Here is a 22,079-nt window from a genome sequence, read left to right on the forward strand (position 1 = left end):
CTCTTTCACTTTCTTATCATTGACTCCGGACCACCAGGTCCCAGTCCATTAAAGGACCCCAACATATTACTCTTTTTTTTTTTTTTTCACCAGTTTTAGCATGCAACTTGATTCACATGTAATTGAAGTATTAAATGAATACACTTATGTTAATATAAAGCACAGAAGTATAACTTACTCAGGATGAATAAGTTCATTATCAGGTCACATTGCAAAAATACTAAAAATATCTGAACTTATATAGCACAAAGAAAACCAACAAACATTCAAGCTCTCAAGATCATTTGGGATCCATAAAATTAGCTCCTTCAATCAGCACAGATAGCATAAATACTTAACTTACAAGTTGCATTGGTTTCATATTACAACACCAAAAAAATTGCTAAAGGTTTTGTGAGAACATACAGCTATTCAGAGTTTGAGTGTTAATCTTATAACTTTATCTCTCACCTCGGGATCACTGTGCTCTGCTAAGTCTTGTAGTTTCTGACCAAACTCTTTTGCTCCCTGAAATATGGAAATAAGTTCATATTTTGTGAACTCTTCCTTGCTAAATAGCTTCACCTTCTTTTTAAATTGGAAATTTATATTCTCAAATATTTCAATGATATTAAGAATATTGGCCTTTGATTCATTTTTGTTAAAGGGCGCACCCAATGGTGACAACACTTTGGCACTGATCAGTTCTCTTGTATTTGCTTGATTTTTAGACAAGTGCAAACACACTTTTAAAACATAAAACTTGGTTTTGACACTTTCCTTGTTTAACAAAGTGAGGAAATCTGGAATGTAATTGACAATTATGTGGTGGTACTCAAAGTTTACACTCAGCTGCACTAATAATTTTAGTCCAGACAGTTGCACAGGGGAATTCAAAGGATAAAAGATTATGTCCTTACAAATTTGATTTATGTACAACTCTCCTATTTGTGGTTCTCCAGAAGACTCAGAGTTGTCATCCACCATATTTAAAGTTCTAGGGTGTTCTTTAATATTGGGATTATTGACCAAATTTTCAATCATAACAGTAATACCTACATCATGAATTATATCTTGGGTAAATGGATAAGCAGGACTGACACCCATCATCATTGTAGCTATTTCATGAATGAAAGGATCCCTAGTTAACTTAAGTAGGGCAACAAGTTTATCAAACTCTTTAGGCCCTAAACTAAAAACATGTGATTTGCAGTGACAGGTTTTTGGATTGGGCCTATACTTTTCCCTATACTTAACCTGCTTTTTGAGCTCAGCTAAGGTCTGAAAGTAAGATCCATCATAGGGTGGGATTTTGGTCAGAGGTCGAATCCCTAGAGGAGTTTCAATCAAGGTATCAACCAGAGTCCAATTCCCTCCTGGAGGTAAGGACTGCTCCCCTCCATCTAGGGGACTAGGACAGAAAACCTGGCCCTTCACCATGCTTTTGCTTTTTGCTTTATAGTAAGTTCAGGTTTGGGTGTAGGCTTAGGCTTTTCCTGGATCTTAGCTGGAGGCTTATACACTTGAAATGGGTTGTCTTCTTTAGGCCAGAACCAGGATCCTACACTAGGCTCTTCTCCAGTCCAAAACCAAGAACAGACATTTTCCTCATCCTCATCTCGGAACTGAGTTACAGTACCAGCTCTGTCCCCAAACTTCAACTTGATGCTGGCCTCGCTCCTTCTCTGGGACCTGGACCCAATGTTGTCTTTGGAACGGAAATTGGCTTCACTTCCAGCACCAGCCTTCACTTTATAACTGGTTACAGCACTGAGCCTGGACATAGGCATGGCCTTTGACTTGGTTTGGGACACTACACTCGGTTCTGTCAGGGGGGTTGCCTTGGTCTCAGTGATGACTCTAGTCTTAGCCTAGATTCCATCTTGATCACTTGCCTTGTCATAGCCATGGCCTCAGCATAGGTCACTGTGTCCTGGCCACTGCTCCATCCCCAGCCAGGCCTGAGTCGCCAGTCGCGTTTTCAGTTCTGCCTCAGCCACTGCCTTGGCTTGGATCTTAGCCTTGGCTTTAGTGTTGGCAGGGCCACGGATGCCAGCTTTCAGGCCAACCCCAGCCCCTTCTCTGCCCTTGCCTCAGCACGGAAGTCAGTCATGATCCAAGTTACAAGCAAGGCCAAGTTATATATCCCCACCCCTGTCTCAGCCTTGACTGAAGGTGTCTCCCAGGTTGGTGTTTTCATACAAAGTCCAGTTTTACACATAAGAATGGTTAAAATGATGAACTTCATTATATATATACACATACAATATAAAATATACAATGTGATTATTGTATATATTGTATGTTGTTGTTGTTGTTTAGTCACTAAGTGGTGTCTGACTGTTTGCAACCCCATGAACTGCAGCATTCCAGGCTTCCCTGTCCTTCCCTGTCTCTCGGGGTTTGCTCAAACTCATATCCATTGAATTTGTGATGCCATCCAACCATCTCATCCTCTGTTGGCCTCTTCTCCTCCTGACCTCACTCTTTCCCAGCATCAGGGTCTTTTCCAGTGAGTTGGCTGTTCCCATCAGGTGGCCAAAGTATTGGAGCTTCAGCATCAGTCCCTCCAGTGAATATTCAGGACTGATTTCCTTTAGAATGGACAAGTTTGATCTCCTTGTTGTCTAAGGGGCTCTCAAGAATCTTCTCCAGCACCACAGTTCAAAAAAGCATCAATTTTTTGGCTCTCAGTCTTCTTTATGGTCCAAATCTCACATCTGTACATGACTACTGGAAAAACCATAGCTTTGACTATATGGACATTTGTTCGCAAAGTGATGTCTCCTCTTTTTAAAACACTGTCTAGGTTTGTCATAACTTTTCTACCAAGAAGCAAGTGTCTTTAATTTCATGTCTGTAGTCACTATCCACAGTGATTTTGGAGCCCAAGAAAATAAATTCTGCAACTATTTCCACTTTCCCCCCATCTATTTGCTGTAAAGTGATGGGACTGGATGCCATGATCCCAGTTTTTTGAATATTGAGTTTTGAGCCAGCTTTTTTACTCTCCTCTTTCACCATCATCAAGAGTCTCTTAAGTTCGTCTTCACTTTCTGCCACGAATGTGGTATCATCTGCATATCTGAGGTTGTTGATATTTCTCCTGGCAATCTTGATCCAGCTTGTGAGTCTATATGCAATAAACATAAAATAAAGTAAAACTACTGTTGTTCAGTCACTAAATAGTGTTTGACTCTTTGCGACATCATGGACTGCAGCAAACCAGGCTTCCCTTTCCTTCACTATCTCCTGGAGTTTACTCAAACTTAAGTCCATTGATTCAGTGATACCATCCAATCATCTCATCCTCTGTCGTCCCTGTCTCCTTCTGCCCTCAGTCTTTCCCAGCAGCAGGATCTTTTCCAATGAGTCAGTTCTTCCCATTGGGTGGCCAAATTATGGGAGCTCCAGCTTTAACATTAGTCCTTCCAATGAGTATTCAGGGTTAATTTCCTTTAGGATTGACTGGTTTGATATCCTTGCTGTCCAAGGGACTCTCAAGAGTCATCCAGCACCGTAGTTCAAAAGCATCAATTCTTTGGCACTCAGCTTTCTTTGCCATCCAACTCTCACATGCATTGTAATTTTCTTTCAAAAGTAACCCCTCAGTTAGGACTTCTTTGGTGATTCAGTGGTTAAGAATCCACTTTGCAATTCAGGGAATACAGGATAGATCCCTGGTATGGGAACTAGGATGCATGTGTCATGTGGGTGCAACTAAGCCCCTGTGCAACAACTACTGAGCCCTTGAGGTCTGGAGCCCTCGCACTACAATTAGAGCATCTGTGGGCTGCAAAGCAGATCCCGTGTGCCATAGCTAAGATTCGATGCAAGGAAGTAAATAAATATTTCTTAAAAGTAAATTGTCAAACTCTTCTCCTGGATATGTTGAGTAGGTAAGTCTGGGATAAGATGGGAAGCTATATATCAACAAAAACCTCAGTCAATGGAATTTTTTTTTTTCACTGCCGACACTTCATTTCATTTTCTACCAGTCTCTTCTCTATACATACACATTTTTTTTTTTTACATACACACACACATATACCCACAATTAGTATAATTTTGTGCCCATGTTTGTGTAAGTTTTCTTCCTTTCTATTAGTTTTATGTTAGTTTGGATAATATTCAAATTATGAAACATTACCCCAGGACAATGGTTCTCAAAAGATCGTCTTGGGGATTGGCAAAATTTGGAAACTTTAAAAAATCCAAACTATTAGAGCCAAGCCCCAAATTGTTGTTGTTGTTTAGTCCCTAAGTTGTGTCCAACTCTCATGTAACTTCATGGACTTCAGCCCACCAGGCTTCTCTGTCCATGGGATTTCCCAGGAAACAGTACTGGAGTGGATTGGCATTTCCTTCTCCAGTGGATTCCTGACCCAGGAACTGAACTTGAGTCTCCTGCACTGGCAGGTGAATACTTTACCACTGAGCCACCTGAAAAACCCAAGCACAAATCTACTGAGGCAGAAATTTGGGGTAAGACTCAGCAGTGTGTGGTGTAACACATTCTCAAGAAAATTTTGCTGCAGGCTTAGGTTTGAGAACTACCATAGTGAATCCTGGGGCCCTTTGGTACTCTGCAATCTTTCTAATGTGGAAGCTACAATGCTGACAAAATGCTGACACTTGTCTCAAAGAGGAGACTGAAGGGAGACCAGAGTGATTCTTCCCAGAGTAAACAGACCCAGAATAGAGGAATCACAGGTAGACCCTCTGCAAGTCTCACAGGGACAAGGAAGTGGGCAGGTCAGAGATGCTTTCCTGTGTGCTCCTTGTCCTTGAGGAGTCAAACTGATCGGGGAATGAAAGATCCATTGATCAATTTGTCTAACAAGCTTCAGAGGGTATTCAGTCTCTAGGGGCACAAAAGCTGTAACATATCAACTTATAGTCACCAAGGCCTCCACGTGCCAGACCAAAGACACTCAATGCCTTCTTCAGGAGAAATCAACCAGACTCCAAAGCATGTGCCTGGCCTTATATCCTTGTTTTTTTGTTTTTGTTTTTTTTTTGGTGGGACATACCTTCTTCCTTCATCATCCACACTCCATGAGAGAACAGGATTCAGGGAAGTTGGCCCCTGTGGTGGTCCCATATTGGCAAGCCTGCATATTCCAGTAAGTGTTGTGGGAAATAGAAAAAAACAGGTGATTGAGTGGAAAGGGCACTGACTTATTAAGCACAAGGCAGAGAAAACCCTATGATGTCTATGGAGAAATAGCTCTAGAGGGTAATTCTTGTGAAGGTGAATGGCTGAACAACTGTGAAGCTGCCACAACGGAGTGAGATTTCACCTCAGCTATATATATGGAGTTTATATATACAGTTTATATGTATTTATATACAGCCTGCCAGGCTCCTCTGTCCATGGGATTCTCTAGGCAAGAATACTAGAGTGGATTCCATGCCTTCCTCCAGGGGTTCTTCCCAACCTAGGGATTGAACCCACGTCTCTTACATCTCATTGGGAGGCAGGTTATTTACCACTAGCACTACTTGGGGAAGTACTACCCTCTATGGTGTTCATAAATACTTATAAGAAGAGAAAAATTGCACCAGGATGTTTGTGTATAATCCTGAAAGGATGAGGATCACCCATGAGGTGATGCTGAGAAGATGGACAGAGGGGGCATTTGTCCAGTGTCTGCCTACCCCTTGACTCTTTCCTTTCCAGTTCCGTAGGCCCTGTAACCAGAGGTAAAGGGATGAGTGTCTTTATCCCCTTACCTGCCATTGCTCAGCTGGCTCAGTGGTCAAGAATCCACCTGTAATGCAGGAAACACAGGAGAGGAGGGATCAGTCCCTGAGTTGGCAAGATCCCCTGGAGGAGGAAATGGCAAGCCACTTCAGTATGCTTGCTGGGAAAACATCCCATTTGCAGAGAAGCCTGGAAGGCTATACAGTCCACTGGGTCACAAAGAGTCAAAAGACTAAGCTCGCACGTACACACCATTGTTCTGTCCTGGAAGGAGGTCTTCAAGTGTTTGAGGGCAGAGCACAAAAAAGAAAGGATCTCCTCATTCAGAGATAAAAGGTACTTAGAGAAAGTGAAAGGACTCAGAATATAAATGTTGAAGGAATTCCAGAAAGGGAAATCAGAAGATGATGAGTATCCTTACTTATTATCACAGAAAAATAGCTGTGTGATAATTCATCCTTTGTGAAATCTCTTGCAAATGTATAATTTCCCTATTTAATCTCTCAGTTAACTTCTGTTTGTGCCTTTAGATAATTAGGACAGGAAGTCAGAGACACATATGTTGGTATTTCAGATAAGGATTGTAGAAAAGCAATTGCTGATACTTTCCTGGGTAAAGACCCTGGGTGATAAAATAGACAAACAACAGGGTCCTACTGTACAGCACAGAGAACTATATTCAATATCCCATGATAAACCATAATGGAAAAGGATATAGAAAAGAATGTAAATATATATATATATATAAATGAATCACTTTTCTCTACAACAGAAATTAACACAGGCATTTTAAATCAAATCTACTTCAACAAAAAATTAAAACTGAAAAGAAGAATGATCCCAGGTGAAAGAATAAGTAAATATCATGGCCAGAGGAAATGGACTATTGTTGGGATTAGGGATGGTTCAACATTGGGAATGAGCATGTTGTTCATTTAATTTAATTCATTTTTGTCTATGCTGGGTCTTTGTGGCTGTGTAGGCTTTTTTCTCTGATTGCAACAAGCAGGGGGCATTCTCTAGTTGTGGTGCATGGGTTTCCCAATGTGGTGGCTTCTTCTGTTGCAGAACACGAGCTCTAGGTGCTCAGTAGTTGCTGTTTCCAGGTTCTACAGCATGGGCTCTGTAGTTGTGTTTCATGGGCTTAGTTGCTCCACTGCATGTGGAATCTTCCCAGATCAGGGATAGAACTCTTGTCTCCTGCGCTGGCAGGAAGATTGATTACAACTGAGCCAATAGGGAAGTCTGGACTTGGTTATTCAATGTGCAGAAACTTTATGTTCCTTTTCTGTCTCTCTTTCTATCTCTCTTCTATTAATATTAATATCTTATTTCTTTTATCTTCTTTCCACATAGTAACTTCCTTGAAGGCAAGAGTTGCTGAAGGTTTGGGGATCATAGACACCCAGAGATTTTGATGAGCAACAATGGAGAAATACTGGTTTGTACACTCACCTACTCATTAATTCACTTGCTGTAGTCATTTGGAGGGTCCCTGTGTGCTAAGAACTCTGCGATAGATTTGTGATCCTGACCCAGTGATCGAACCCTCATCTTTTACATATACTGCATTGGCAGGCAGGTTCTTTATCACCAATGCCACCTAGGAAGCCCGCAATAGATCAATAGGAGACAAAATTGCTTTCCTCTCTTTCAAGGCAGTTGATCCATTAACTTGCACAGCACACTCCAAGGAATACCTAGAATGTCAGGCATTCTCATATATTCTCTACTACTCTGCTGAATAAAGCAAGTTGGAGTGCAGTGAACAATCCACATTTACTAAAAGTCAAGGGAATCTTTTTACAAACTATCATACTTCAAATATGAGTCATGGAAATTGAACTGCCTTTCAATTGATCAGAAGCCACTATAGACAATTAAAAGCTGCCCACCTCCCCGAAAGAGTCAGATTGAACCAAGATACTCATATACAGTTAAATAATTTGCATATGATACAGTCATTTTTATCTTTCCAAAGACACTATCTGCCTTGAGTTATTTTTAATTATTGACTGACCAAAAAATAATTATTGACTGACAATGGACATACAACACTATATTATTTTCAGATGTACACCATAATGATTCAATATTTGAAGACATTCAATACTCAATATTTCAAAATGATTGTAACAAGCCATTTAAGACCAAGTCACAAGATCACAAACTCAAGAAAAAGATTACAAAGTTTTTTCTTGTGATGAGAACTTTTAAGTTCTACTCTCTTAGCAGCTTTCAAATATGCAAATAGTCTCCATATTATACAGTAAAATTCCATGGCTTACCTATTTCATAACTGGAAGTTTGCACATTTGGACACCCTTCACCCATTTGACCCATCATTCATCCTGCTAAGGAAACTTAGGGGACTTGGATTTTAATAAGGAGACTGACAGTGAGGACAGCCAATGGTGGTCCTTCTCCTTTGTGATTAGGGGCATTACACTATAGCAAGTGTGCAGAAAGACTTGTAAAAGGAAAACGGAACACTGACAGTCATTGTATTGTTCAGTCAATAAGTTGTGTCCCACTCTTTGTGACCCCATGGACTGCAGCATGCCAGGCTTACCTGTCCTTCACTATCAATCATTGTATAATTTTATGTTATCTTTAATTGCTGGTTATAGGATCTATTATTTGGGTACAGGACCCTGAGGGCCAGGGGTGGTGAGAATCAGAGGGCAGGTGGGCTCTAGATGTGTGTCCTCATCTTAGCTCCATTCTAAGCATCACTTTAATGTGGGTGCCACATATGACTCATCCTTTCAGGTTCATATGTAAATATCCTGGTGCAACTTCTTTCCTCCCAATATTTAATGAGCACCACAGAGAACAAAATTTTGTTTGTGGCCATTCTAGTATCTAATGGTACTGAAATGGTTTTTGATGGACACATTTTCCTTGGACATTTAAACCAGCCCTTTAACTTCCCAGGTGAAGGGTGTTTCATCACGTGACAAATGTCCAGGAAGCATATAACCCTGTTTCTATGAGATAATGATCGGTCTTGGTATTTGTTGTTGTTTGGACCATCAGTCATGTCCAGCTCTTTGTGACCCCATGGACTGCAGCATGCCAGGCTTCCTTGTCCTTCACCATCTCCTGGAGTTTTCTCAAACTCATGTCCATTGATTCAATAATGCTATCTAACCATCTCATCCTGTACCGCTCCTTTCTCCTCCTGCCCTCAATGTCCTTGTCATACCAGGCATTAAACATTTGTAGGTGAAACTCGCTCAGTTGTGTCTGATTCTGCAACACCATGTACTATACAGTCTATGGAATTCTCCAGGCCAGAATACTGGAGTGGTAGGTTTTCCCTTCTCCAGGGGATCTCCCTGACCCAGGGATGAACCCAGGTCTCCCACATTGCAGGTGGATTCTTTACCAGCTGAGCACAAGGGAAGCCCAAGAATACTGGAGTGGGTAGCCTATCCCTTCTCCAGTGGATCTTCCCGACTGAGGAATAGAAGCGGGGTCTCCTGCATTGCAGGTGGATTCTTTACCAACTGAACTATCAGGGAAGCCCCTAAACATTTGTAAATGTGTTTTATTATTTAATGAAAATAGTTTCTTCATTTTCCCATAAGAAATAGACCTTAATTCTACTCATCCCACAATACTCTGACCAGATAGTTGAGATGTTCTTTCAAATTTTGTCACCTCTGAGGCATGGTTATCTGACTCCTTTCTGTGTCCCAGACAAGGCAAATAACCTAGAACAAGTTACTGTATTTCACCAGGCCTCATGTTCCACCTTTGCTTTAGAACAAGAATGAACCATTTATCTCTATGTTTCAAAGTTGCCCTTAACTTTTAGTTAATTTTTTTTTTTTAGAAAATGTGCTTATTTATTTTTGTCAACACTAGGTATTTGGTGCTGCATGGGGCTTTCTCTAGTTGCAGACAGTGGGCTTCTCATTGTGGTGGCTTCTCCTGTGGAGCGCTAGTTCTAGGGAATGAGGGCTTCAGCAGTTGTGGCACATGGGCGTAGTTGTGCTGCAGCATGTGAGATCTTCTTGGACCTGGACCAGAGATCAAACCCATGTTCCCTGCATTGGCAGGTGAATTCTTATCCACTGGACCACCAGGGAAGTCTTGCACTAACTTTTTAGATTTGATGATCCTAAGCCAGAGATAGAGGCTTCCCTGGTGACTCAGTGGTGAAGAATCTGCCTGTAATGCAGCAGATGCAGTTTTGATCCCTGCATCAGGAAGAGACTCTGGAGAAGGAAATGACCACCCATTCCAGTATTCTTGCCTGGAAAATCCAATGGACAGAGGAGCCTGGTGGGCTGTAGTCCATGGAGTTGCAAAGAGTCAGATAAGCCTTAGTGACTGACCAACAACAACAAGCCAGAGTTAGGGTGGATGTGTACCCCAAAGGTCAGTGGACAGTGGTTGAAATGCTGCATAGACAAATAACAATATAGGATTCTGAAGCTTTGTCATGTTAATGCTTTTATACCCAATCCTTCACTTTAAGAAATTAAAGAAGTAGAGAGACCCTATGGGCTTTCCTGGTGGCTCAGACAGTAAAGAATCTGCTGGCAATGCAGGAAACCTGGGTTCGATCCCTGGGTTAGGAAGATCCCCTGGAGAAGGGATAGGCTACCCACTCCAGTATTCTGGCCTGGAGAATTCCACGTACAGAGGAGCCTGGCGGGCTACAGTCCATAGGATCACAAAGAGTCGGACAGGACTGAGCAAATAACAGACAAACACAGAGACTCTAGAGTCAGTCCAGTGGTTATTTCATGTTTTTTTCCCCCCTTCTTCAATCGTCTAGCTGATGCATCAGCAACATGGAACTAGGAAATCAAACACGTGTTTTAGAATTTTTACTCCTGGGATTTTCCCAAGACTCAGAGGAGCAACACATCTTATTTGAGCTATTCCTATCTGTGTTTGTGGTCACTGTCCTTGGGAACCTGCTCATCATCCTGGCTGTCATCTCAGACTCCCAACTCCACACCCCCATGTACTTCTTCCTCTGCAACCTGTCCTTTGCCGATGTCTGTTTCACTTCCACCACAGTCCCAAAGATGCTGATGAACATCCAGACACAGAGCAAATCCATCAGCTATGCAGGCTGCATCACCCAGATGTATTTTTTCATGGTTTTTGGAGTTATGGACACTTTTCTCCTGACCGTGATGGCCTATGACCGCTTTGTGGCCATCTGTCACCCCCTGCACTACACGGTCATCATGAACCCTTGCCTCTGTGGTCTGCTGGTTCTTGTGTCTTGGTTCACCAGCTTGTCATACTCCCTGATCCAGAGTCTGTTGATGTTGCGGCTGTCCTTCTGTACCAACTGGGTCATTCCACACTTTTATTGTGAACTTGCTCAGGTCCTCACACTTGCCTGCTCAGACACACTCATCAATTACATCCTGCTGTATATGGTGATTGGCTTTCTTGGCATTGTTCCCTTCTCAGGGATCCTTTTCTCCTACACCCGCATTGTCTTCTCCATTCTGAGAATCCCATCAGCTCATGGGAAATATAAGGCATTTTCTACCTGTGCATCTCACCTGTCCGTGGTTTCTTTGTTTTATGGGACAGGCCTTGGTGTGTATCTCAGTTCTGATTCATCTTCCTGGAGAGGCATGATCGCCTCGGTGATGTACACTGTGGTCACCCCCATGCTGAACCCCTTCATCTACAGCCTGAGGAACAGGGACATCAAGAGGGCTCTACAAAAAGTCATTGGAAGGACACTCTGTGTTCAGTGGTGGGAACACTGATCCAAGGGTTTTGAGCTGACAGTTGTAGCAGTAGTTAGCAAAAGAAATCCTGCTTTTTTCTTGTGTGTGATTTGAATAAACATGTATTTTATTTAAGCAGAGCATATACATTTTAATGCAAATATCTTGCATTCAGCTCATTAAACAGTTTCAGAATTGTCTTAGAAACACATTTCATGAACTTAGAATATCAACTATTATTTTATAATTTTGCATACATAGAGAAAGTGCTTTTTAATGACCACAGATTGAATTTTAGAATGTAGACCTGTGCTTAATTACTCAACAGCTTGCATTTACTCAGTATACTATATTGTCATTCAAGTGTTTGAAATCCTGCCTCTTTTAAAAGATTTTTATTGGAGTATGGTTGATTCACAATGTTCTGCTAGTTTCTGCTATACAGCTAAGTGAATCAGTTGTATGTATGTCCACACTTTCTCAGATTCTTCTCCCACACAGATGATTACAGGATATTGAGTAGGGTTCCTAGTGCTATTCAGGAGGTCCTTACTAGTTGTCTATTTTATATATAGCAGTGTATATATGTTAATTCCAATCTCCCAATTTATCACTACCTCCACCCCCCACACTTCCCTTTGGTAACCAAGAGGTTGACTTTGAGATCTGTGAGTCTTTCTGTTTTATGAGTTTGTAACATTTTTATTGGGTTCCACATGTAAGTGATACTAATGATATTTGTCTGACTTCACTTAGTTTGATAATCTCTGGGTCCACCTATGTTACTGCAAATGGCATTATTTTGTTCTTTTTTCATAGCTGGGTAATATTCCACTGTCTATATGTACACATCTTCATTTATTCCCCTGTTGAGGGATATATAGTTTACTTCCATGTCTTGGCTTTGGTGAATAGTGTTGCAATAAACATTGAACTGTATGTATCTTTTTGAATTATGATTTTCAGTGGTTATATGCCAAGGAGTGGGATTGTGGGATCATATATTCTACATGAACTTCTTTTTTTTTTCTTAATTTTTTTTTCCATTTATTTTTATTAGTTGTAGGCTAATTACTTTACAATATTGTAGTGGTTTATGCCATACATTGACATGAATCATCCATGGATTTACATGTATTCCCCATCCCGATCCCCCCTCTCACCTCCTTCCCCACCCCATCCCTCTGGATCTTCCCAGTCCACCAACCCCGAGCACTTGTCTCATGCATCCAACCTGGACTGGTGATCAGTTCTAATGAGGTGGATGAAACTGGAGCCCATTATATAGAGTGAAGTAAGCCAGAAAGATAAGGGCCAATACATGAACTTCTATATTTCATTTTTTAAGGAATCTCCATAGTGGCAGTACCAATTTACATTGCCACCAACAGTATAGGAGGGTACCCTTTTCTCCACACTCTCTCCAACAAGAAATCTTGTCTCTTAGTCACATCAAGTTTTGTTTCTCATCCATCCTCTGCAAGTGACTTGCCTGGTGAGAACTTTGTCTTCACCTCTTACAGTGATGACTATTAACCTCAGTCCTATACTCTGCATCCGTCCTTTTACTTATCCATCACTGTAACTTGGATTGGATTTCCAGTCCTGCAGGTTGATACCAGCCATTTCAAGTACAGACTCAGAATAGTTGAATAAGAATTATGAAATAGTGCTTGTTATCAATACCATTGCTAGTTTTTACCAAATTCATTTATTCAACAGTACTTACTGACTGGTGTGCAGTGTGCCAGGCTGATGCAAATATCCAGAACACAGAAGTGAAGGGAGGAAAAAAGACAAAAATCTTTGCCCTCATGGAGCTTAAATCCTGCATTTCAACATTTATCAGATCATGCTCTATGTCAAACAGAAAATACACTGACAAATAGATTATTTATTTGATTTTCAACATTGTTGAACTTTTCTATATATATTTAGTATGTTTCCAAAATAAGGTATGAACATGTATCACTAGAGACATAAAAACTGCAAGGCCAAGAATATTAGAACAATATTAGGTGATAAATTGTTGGATCTAGTTGCCTCATTCTACAGGTTAATTTACTGAGGTTGAAACACAAGATCCAGATGGTGACAAAATCTGGCTGAAAGAGGACATATGTCCAGGTATTGTGCCAGGACAGAGTGCTGGATTAGAATTCAAGAGAGTATGAATTGAATCACAGAATTGCCACACTGGACATACGTGATACTGAACAGCTTCAGGGGGTACAGAATATGTTCCAACTACTAGATGTCTTGATGAATGTTTATTTTCACGTCTTCTTCACCATAAAAAATTGGATGGGACTTTCCCTGGTGGTTCAGTGACTGAGAGTCTACCTGCTAGTGGAGGGGACATGGGTTTGATCCCTGGTCCAGTATGATTCCACATGCCATGGGGCAACTAAGCTTGTGCACCACAGCTAATGTGGCTGTGGTCTAGAACCCATGGGCCACAGCTACTGAAGCCCATCCACACTAGAGCCTGTAGTCCACAACAAGAGAAGTCACCACAAGGAGAAGCCCACATTTATCACTACTCTTGCAACTAGAGAGTATCCCCCACTTGCCACAGCTAGAGAAAATGCACATGCAGTAGGGAAGATCTAGCACAACCAAAAAGAAATATAAATAAATAAATATTAAAAAAAACAAAGTCGGATGATGCATTAAGTCTTTGAATATTTGTATTTGCCAAGGCACTGCAGGCAGGAAAGGCAAACATAAACATAAAAAGAATCACTGCTAATACCAAGACTGGAGTCCAGTTGAATCAACTGGTCACCAAGTTATGGCCTTGAAGAATGTTATCATTTTGAAGAACAAGAATGGGCTTCCAAAAGGACAGGGGTGGGGAGGGGGGATTTGCTCATCTCCTATTTAGTCTGTTTAATCTCTAATCTTTGAGACTGAAAAACAGGCTTGGGTCTGAAAACTGGGAAAAGAATCATGGTTTTCAATTGTGGGAACTGACTTTTTTTTTTTTTTTTAAGTAGAGGATAATTGCTTTACAATGCTGTGTTGGTTTCTGGCATACATCAACATGAAGCAGCCATAAGTATACATATGTTCCCTCTCTCTTGAGTCTCCCTCCCACCTCCTGCCCCATCTCGTACCTCTAGGCTGTCACAGAGCACCTGGTTGGCTCTCTCTGTTTTACGGCAGCTTCCTGTTGGCCATCTGTTTTACATATGGTAATGTATATATTTCAATGCTGCTCTCAATTCATCCCACCCTCTTTTCCTTGCTGTGTCCATAAATCTGTTCTTTATGTCTGAGTCTGTATTCCTGCCCTGGAAATAGGTTCATCAGTACCATTTTCCTAGATGCCATGTATACAATAATTGTTTTTCTTTTTATGACTTATTTCACACTGTATAACAGGCTTTAGGTTCATCCACCTCATGACAACTGACTTAAATTCATCCCTTTTTATGGCTGAGAAATATTCCACAGTATATATATATACCACAACTTCTTTATCCATGTATCTGTCGATGGACATCTAGGTTGCTTCCATGTCCTATGTAATTAGTACCACAATGAACATTGGGGTACATGCATCTTTTTCAAATTTGTTTTATTAATTGGGGTATAATGCTTTATAATGGTGTGTTAGTTTCTGCTGTACAACAAAGTGGATCAACTGTTGTATACATATATCCCTTTCTGACATTTGCTGACTTGCTTTTGATATTTTTGCTTAGCTAAATCAAGCAATGTTCCTGATGTGTGCTCACCTGTGACCGTACCATTCCAGTTTATTGCCTTGCCTCTCACTGTTAACACCGCCATTTGAATTTATAACTCAAGTTACTTGAAACCATAATTTAAAACTGCACTTCAGAATGGAGGTTAGCTTACCACGCCACAATCAAAACCTAAAGAATTGCAAAATTGCAACAACAACGGACTAAGACTACTTTATTGACTAAGATTAAGTCATTAACTTAGACTAAGACAACCTTAAATATCCCCCCTCAGCTTAAACAAGTTTCTACCCATCTGTCCCCATTCTTCTCTTAGAATACTTACATTAGAAAACTTTTAAATTCTTTTTTTACTCCTTTCTTTTTTGGCTATACCGTGGACATGCAGGATATTAGTTCCCTGACCAGGAATTGAACCCATGCCCCTTGCATTGGAAACATAGAGGATTAACCATTGAACCACCAGGGGAGTCCTGTCTGCTCCTTTTATTAGTAAATGTAGATTAATCTTTTCTAAGCCTTTTGTTCTTTTTACAAGCAAGGAATGCCTTTCATAAAGCCTTCGCTTTGAAATGCAATCATCAAGAAAGTTAGTTCTCTTGTCTCCCAGCTTCTGTGGGAATGTAAGAGCCTAAATTAAAAAGGCAGCAACCGAAACTGTAGCAGTGTCATGTATACACTATCATGTGTAAAATGGATAGCTAGCGGCAAGTTGATATACAACACAGGGAGCCCAGCTTGACACTTGTGATACCTAGAGGTGTAGGATGCGGGGAGGGGAGGGAGGGTCAAGAAGGAGATGTATGTACAATTATGGCCAATTTCCGTTGTTCTATGGCAAAAAGCAACCCAACATTGTAAAGCAATTATCATGCAGTTAAAAGGAAAAGCAGCAATTAGATGGCCTAATCCCATCAACCCACCTCCCTCCTGTAACATCATCTAGTACTTTTCTGTTAGCTCCCCCCAGCTTAAGAAATCCTCCCATTAAAAAAAAATATTTATTTTTTAATTGAAAGATAATTGTTTTATAAAGTTTGTTGTTTTCTGTCAATCCTCAACATGAATCAGCCATCAGTATACATATATCCCCTCCCTTTTGAACCTCCCTCCCATCTCCCTCCCCATCCCACCCATCTAGGTTGATACAGAGCCCCTGTTTGAGTTTCCTGAGCCATACAGCAAATTCCCATTGACTATCTATTTTACATATGGTGATGAAAGTTTCCATGTTACTCTTTCCATACATCTCAGCCTCTCCTCCCCTCTCCCCATGTCTGTAAGTCTATTCTCTATGTCCATTTCTCCATTGCTGCCCTGTAAATAAATTTTTCAGTACCACTTTTCTAGATTCTGTATATATGTGCTAGAATATGATATTTATGTTTCTTTTTCTGACTTACTTCACTCTATATAATAGGTTCTAGGTTCATCCAATTTCATTAGCACTGACTCAAATGCATTCCTTTTTATGGCTGAGTAATGTTTCATTGTGTATATGTACCACAATTTCTTTATTCATTCATCTATCGATATGTACATCTAGTTGCTTCCATGTTGTAGTTATTGTAAATAGTGCTTCAATGAACAATGGGATACATGTGTCTTTTTCAATTTTGGTTTCCTCAGAGTATATGCCTAGGAGTGGGATTGTTGGGTCATACAGTGGCTTATTCCTAGTTTTTTAAGTAATCTCTCTGCCATCTTCCCTAGTAGCTGTATCAATTTACATTGCCACCAAAAAGTGTTCCCTTTTCTCCACATCCTCTCCAGAATTTACTGTTTGTAGACTTTTTGATGATGACCATTCTCACTGGTGTGAGGTGATATCTCATTGTAGTTTTGATTTGCATTTCTCTCATAATGAGCAATGTTGAGCATCTTTTCATGTGTTTGTTAACCATCTGTATTTCTTCTTGGGAGAAATGTCTAGGTATTTTCCCCACTTTTTGATTGGGTTGTTTGTTTTCCTGGTATTGAGTTGTATGAGCTGCTTGTATAGTTTGGAAATTAGTCTTTGTCAGTTGTTTCATTTGCTATTATTTTCTCCCATTCTGAGGTTTGTCTTTTCATCTTACTTATAGTTTCCTTTGATGTGCAAAAGCTTTTAAGTTTAATCCAGTCCTACTTGTTTACTTTTCTTTTTATTCCCATTACTCTAGGAAGTGGGTCATAGAGGATCTTGCTTTGATTTATGTCTTTGAGTGTTCTGCCTATGTTTTCCTCTAAGAGTTTTATAGTTTCTGGTCTTACATCTAGGTCTTTGATCCATTTTGAGTTTATCTTTTTGTATGGTGTTAGGAAGTGTTCTAATTTCATTCTTTTACATGTAGTAGTCCAGTTTTCCCAGCACCATTTATTGAAGAGGTTGTCTTTGCTCCATTGTATATTCTTTCCTCCTTTGTCAAAAATAAGGTACCCATGGGTGCATGGGTTTATTTCTGGGCTTTCTATCTTGCTCCATTTCTGTCTATATTTCTGTTTTTGAGCCAGTACCATACTGTCTTAATGACTGAAGCTTTGTAGGATAATCTGAAGTCAGGAAGGTTGATTCCTCCAGCTCCATTCTTCTTTCTCAAGACTGCTTTTGCTATTCAGGGTCTTTTGTGCTTCCATATGAATTGTGAAATTTTTCTTCTAGTTCTGTGAAAAATATCATTGGTAATTTGATAGGGATTGCACTGAATCTGTAGATTGCATTTGGTAGTATAGTCATTTTCACAATACTGATTCATCCTACCCAGGAATAAGGAATATCTCTTCATCTGTTTATGTCATCTTTGACTTCTTTCATCAGTGTCTTATAATTTTCTGTGTACAGTTCTTTTGTCACCTTAGGTAAGTTATTCCTAGATATTTAACTCTTTCTGTTGCAATGGTGAATGTGAAGGTGAATGTGATTGATTCCTTATTTTCTTTCTGATTTTTCATTGTTAGTATATAGAAATGCAAATGATTTCTGTGCATTGATTTTGTATCATGCAATTTTGCTAAATTCACTGATTAGCTCTAGTAATTTTCTGATACTATCTTTAGGGTTTTCTATGTACAGTATCATGTCATCTTCATACAGTAAGAGTTTTACTTCTTCTTTTCTGATCTGGATTCTTTTTATTTCTTTTTCTTCTCTGATTGCTGTAGCTAGGACTTACAGAACTTTGTTGAATAACAGTGGCAAAAATGGACACCCTTGTCTTGTTCCTGATCTTAGAGGGAATGCTTTCAGTTTTTCACCATTGAGAATAATGTTTGCTGTGGGCTTATCATATATAGCCTTTACTATGTTGAGGTAGGTTCCATCTGTGCCCATTTTTTGAAGAGTTTTAATCATAAATGGGTGCTGAATTTTGTCAAAGGCTCTCTTTGCATCTATTGAGATTATCACATGGTTTTTATCTTTCAATTTGTTAATATGGTGTATCATGTTGATTGATTTGTGTATATTGAAGAATCCTTGCATCCCTGAAATAAACCCAACTTGATCATGATTTTTGATGTGTTGCTGAATTGTTTGCTAAAATTTTGTTGAGGATTTTTGCATCTATATTCATCAGTGATACTGGCCTGTAGTTTCCTTTTTCTGTGTTGTCTTTGTCTGGTTTTGGTATCAGGGTGATGGTGGCCTTATAGAATGTGTTTGGAAGTGTTCCTTCCTCTGCAATTTTTTTTAAAGCGTTTTAACAGGATAAGCATTAGTTCTCTGAATGTTTGGTAGAATTCTCCTTTGAAGCCATCTGGCCCTGGGGTTTTGTTTTTTGGGAGATTTTGGATCACAGCTTCAATTTCAGTGTTTGCAATTGGGTTGTTCGTAATTTCTCTTTCTTCCTGGTGCAGTCTTGGAAGATTGAACTTTAATAAGAATCTTTCCATTTCTTCCAGGTTATCCATTTTATTGCCATATAGTTGTTTATAGTCGTCTCTTATAAGCCTTTGTATTTCTGCATTGTCTGTTGTAACCTCTCCTTTTTCATTCCTAACTTTGCTGATTTGAGTCTTCTCTCTTTTTTTCTTGATGAGTCTGACTAAAGGTTTTTCAATTTTGTGTAGCTCCTTAAAGAAATAGCTTTCAGTTTTATTAACTTTTACTACTGTTCCTTTCATTTCTTTTTCTCTTATTTCTGCTCAGATCTTTATGATTTCTTTCCTTCTACTAATTTTTTTGTTCTTTTTCCAGTTGTTTTAGGTGTAAAGTTAGGTTGTCTATTCAATGTTTTTCTAATTTCTTGAGGTAGGATAGTATTGGTGGAAACTTCCCTCTTAGAACTGCTTTTGCTGTATCCCATAGGTTTTGAGCTGTGTTTTCATTGTCATTTGTCTCTGGAGATTTATTTCCCTTTTGCTTTCTTCACTAGCCTATTGGCTATTTAGAAATGCATTGTTTAATCTCCATGTGTTTGTGTTTCTTACAGTTTTTTTTCTTGTAATTGGTATCTAGTCTCATAGCATTGTGGTCAGAGAAGATGCTTGATACAATTTCAATTTTCTTAAATTTACTGAGGTTTGATTTGTGACCCAAGATGTAGTCTATCCTGGAAAATATTCCATGTGCACTTGGGAAGAAGGTGTATTCTTCTATATTTGGATGGAATGTCCTGAAGATATCAATGAGATCCATCTCATCTAATATATCATTTAAGACTTGTGTTTCCTTATTAATTTTCTGCTTTGATGATCTGTGTACTGGTATGAAGGGGTGTTAAAGTCTCCAACTATTCTTGTGTTACTGTCAATTTCTCCTTTTATGTCTGTTAGTGTTTGTCTTATGTATTGAGGTTTTCCTATGTTGGCTGCATAGATATTTACAACTATTATGTCTTCCTCTTGGATTGATCCCTTGATCACTATATAGTGTCCTTCCTTATATCTTGTAATCTTCTTTATTTTAAGGTCTAGTTTGTCTGATATGAGGATTGCTACTCCAGCTTTCTTTTGCTTCCCATTTGCAAGGGATATATTTTTCCATTCTCTCATTTTCAGGCTATATGTGTCTTTAGGTCTGAAGTGGGTTTCTTGTAGACAGCAGAATATGGGTCTTGTTTTTGTATCCATTCAGCCAGTCTGTGTCTTTTGGTTGGAGCATTTAATCCATTTACATTTAAAGTAATTATTGATATGTATGTTCCTATTGCCATTTTCTTAATTGTTTGAGGTTGACTTTGTAGATCTTTTCCTTCTCTTGTATTTTTTGACTATAAGCTCATTTAACATTTGGTTTGGTGGTACTGAATTCTCTTAACTTTTGTTTCTCTGAAAGGCTTTTTATTTCTTCATCAATTATGAGTACAGTAATCTTGGTTGTAGATAGTTCACTTTCAGTACTTTAAATATATCCTGTCATTCCCTTCTGGCCCACAGAGTTTCTGCTTAAATCAGATGTTAAACATATGGAGTTTCCCTTGTATGTTACTTGTTGCTTTTCCCTTGCTGCTTTTAATATTCTTTCTTTGTCTTTGTTAGTTTGATTAGTATGTGTCTTGGTGTGTTTCTTCTTGGGTTTATCCTGTATGTGACTCTTTGTACCTCTTGGACTCGATTGACTATTTCCTTTTCCATGTTGGGGAAATTTTCAACTAGAGTCTCTTCAAAAATATTCTCATACCCTTTCTTTTTCTCTTCTTCTTCTGGGACCCCCATGATTTGAATGTTAGTGTGTTTGAAATTGTCCAGAGGTCGCTGAGACTGTCCTCAGTTCTTTTCATTCTTTTTACTTCATTCTGCTCTTTAGAAGCTATTTCCACCATTTTATCTTCCAGCTCACTGATTTGTTCTTCTGCTTCAGATATTCTGCTTTTGATTCCTTCTAGAGTATTTTTAACTTCAGTAATTGTGTTGTTTGTCTCTGTATATTTATTCTTTAATTCTTCTAGGTCTTTGTTAATTGACTTTTGCATTGTCTCCATTTTGTTTTCAAGTTTCTTGATCATCATTATTATGAATTCTTTTTCAGGTATTTTGCCTATTTCTTCTTCATTTATCTTGACTTCTGTGTTTCTAATTTGTTCCTCATTGGTATAGTATTTTCATTACTTTTTAAAAAACTTATCATATTTGAAGACTCCTTTTCTCAGGCGTCAAGGTTGAATTATTTCTTCCTTTTGGTTTCTGCTCTCCTAAGTTTGGTCTAGTGGTTTGTGTAAGCTTCCTACAGGTTGAGATTTGTGCTGAGTTTTTGTTGTTGTTGTTTATTTGTCCATTTGTTTGTTTTTCCTCTGATGGGTAAGGCTGAGTGAAGTGGTAATCCTGTCTGCTAATGATTTGGCTTGTATTTTTGTTTTGTTTGTTCTTTAGATGAGGCATTCTGCACAGGGTGCTACTGGTGGTTAGGTGATGCTGGGTCTTGTATTCAAGTGGTTTCCTTTGTGTGAGTTCTCACTATTTGATACTGCCTAGAGTTAGTTCTCTGGTAGTTTAGGGTCTTGGAGACAGTGCTCCAACTCTAAAGGCTCAGGGCTTGATCTCTGGTCAGGAACAAAGATTCCACATGTGGCCTGTTATGGCATTAAGTGAGATTAAAACAAATACCCCAAAATGAGAAACCAAACATGAACCCTAGACAAATGGCAGTTACAAAATCAGGCAAATAATAATTAAAATAATGTAATATACACATACACATATACTCCCACAAGCAAAGTCAAAACAGTCCAACTAAAATAAAGTATGGAAGATTGACCTGGCAAACAAAGTAAATCAAAAATTGTATTTACCAGTTAAGAGCAAAGGTAACTAAAGCACAAACTGGAAAACAAAACTGAAGCAAGGTGCCAAGTGGGGAATGAAGCAATGAAAAAAGAACTATCAAATATGTTGAGAGGAAAGGAAAAGAAAGGAAAGAAAGAATAGATATGCAAAACTAAACAGAGGCAGATAAAGAAGACTTACATACACTAAAGATTAACTGCAAGGGGAAAAGAATAGTAGGAAAGGAAAACAAAGGAATAAATGCAGAAAAATAATAATAGGTTT

General features: G+C 39.2%; 1 protein-coding gene and 1 pseudogene across 1 annotated transcript; one reads left to right on the forward strand and one right to left on the reverse strand.

Moving 5' to 3' along the window:
• Positions 1-392: 392 nt before the first annotated feature.
• Positions 393-3,561, reverse strand: LOC110134239 (armadillo repeat-containing X-linked protein 5-like; annotated as a pseudogene).
• A 1,305-nt stretch (positions 3,562-4,866) lies between these two features.
• LOC110134238 (olfactory receptor 7C1-like) lies at positions 4,867-11,439 on the forward strand. Its single transcript, XM_070460840.1, has 2 exons — positions 4,867-4,895; positions 10,491-11,439. The coding sequence occupies exon 2, from the start codon at positions 10,495-10,497 to the stop codon at positions 11,437-11,439; it is 945 nt and encodes a 314-aa protein (XP_070316941.1). The 5' UTR covers positions 4,867-4,895; positions 10,491-10,494.
• The last annotated feature ends 10,640 nt before the right edge of the window (positions 11,440-22,079 follow it).

This window comes from Odocoileus virginianus, chromosome 3 (genome assembly GCF_023699985.2).
Source record: "Odocoileus virginianus isolate 20LAN1187 ecotype Illinois chromosome 3, Ovbor_1.2, whole genome shotgun sequence".
Lineage (NCBI taxonomy): Eukaryota > Metazoa > Chordata > Mammalia > Artiodactyla > Cervidae > Odocoileus > Odocoileus virginianus.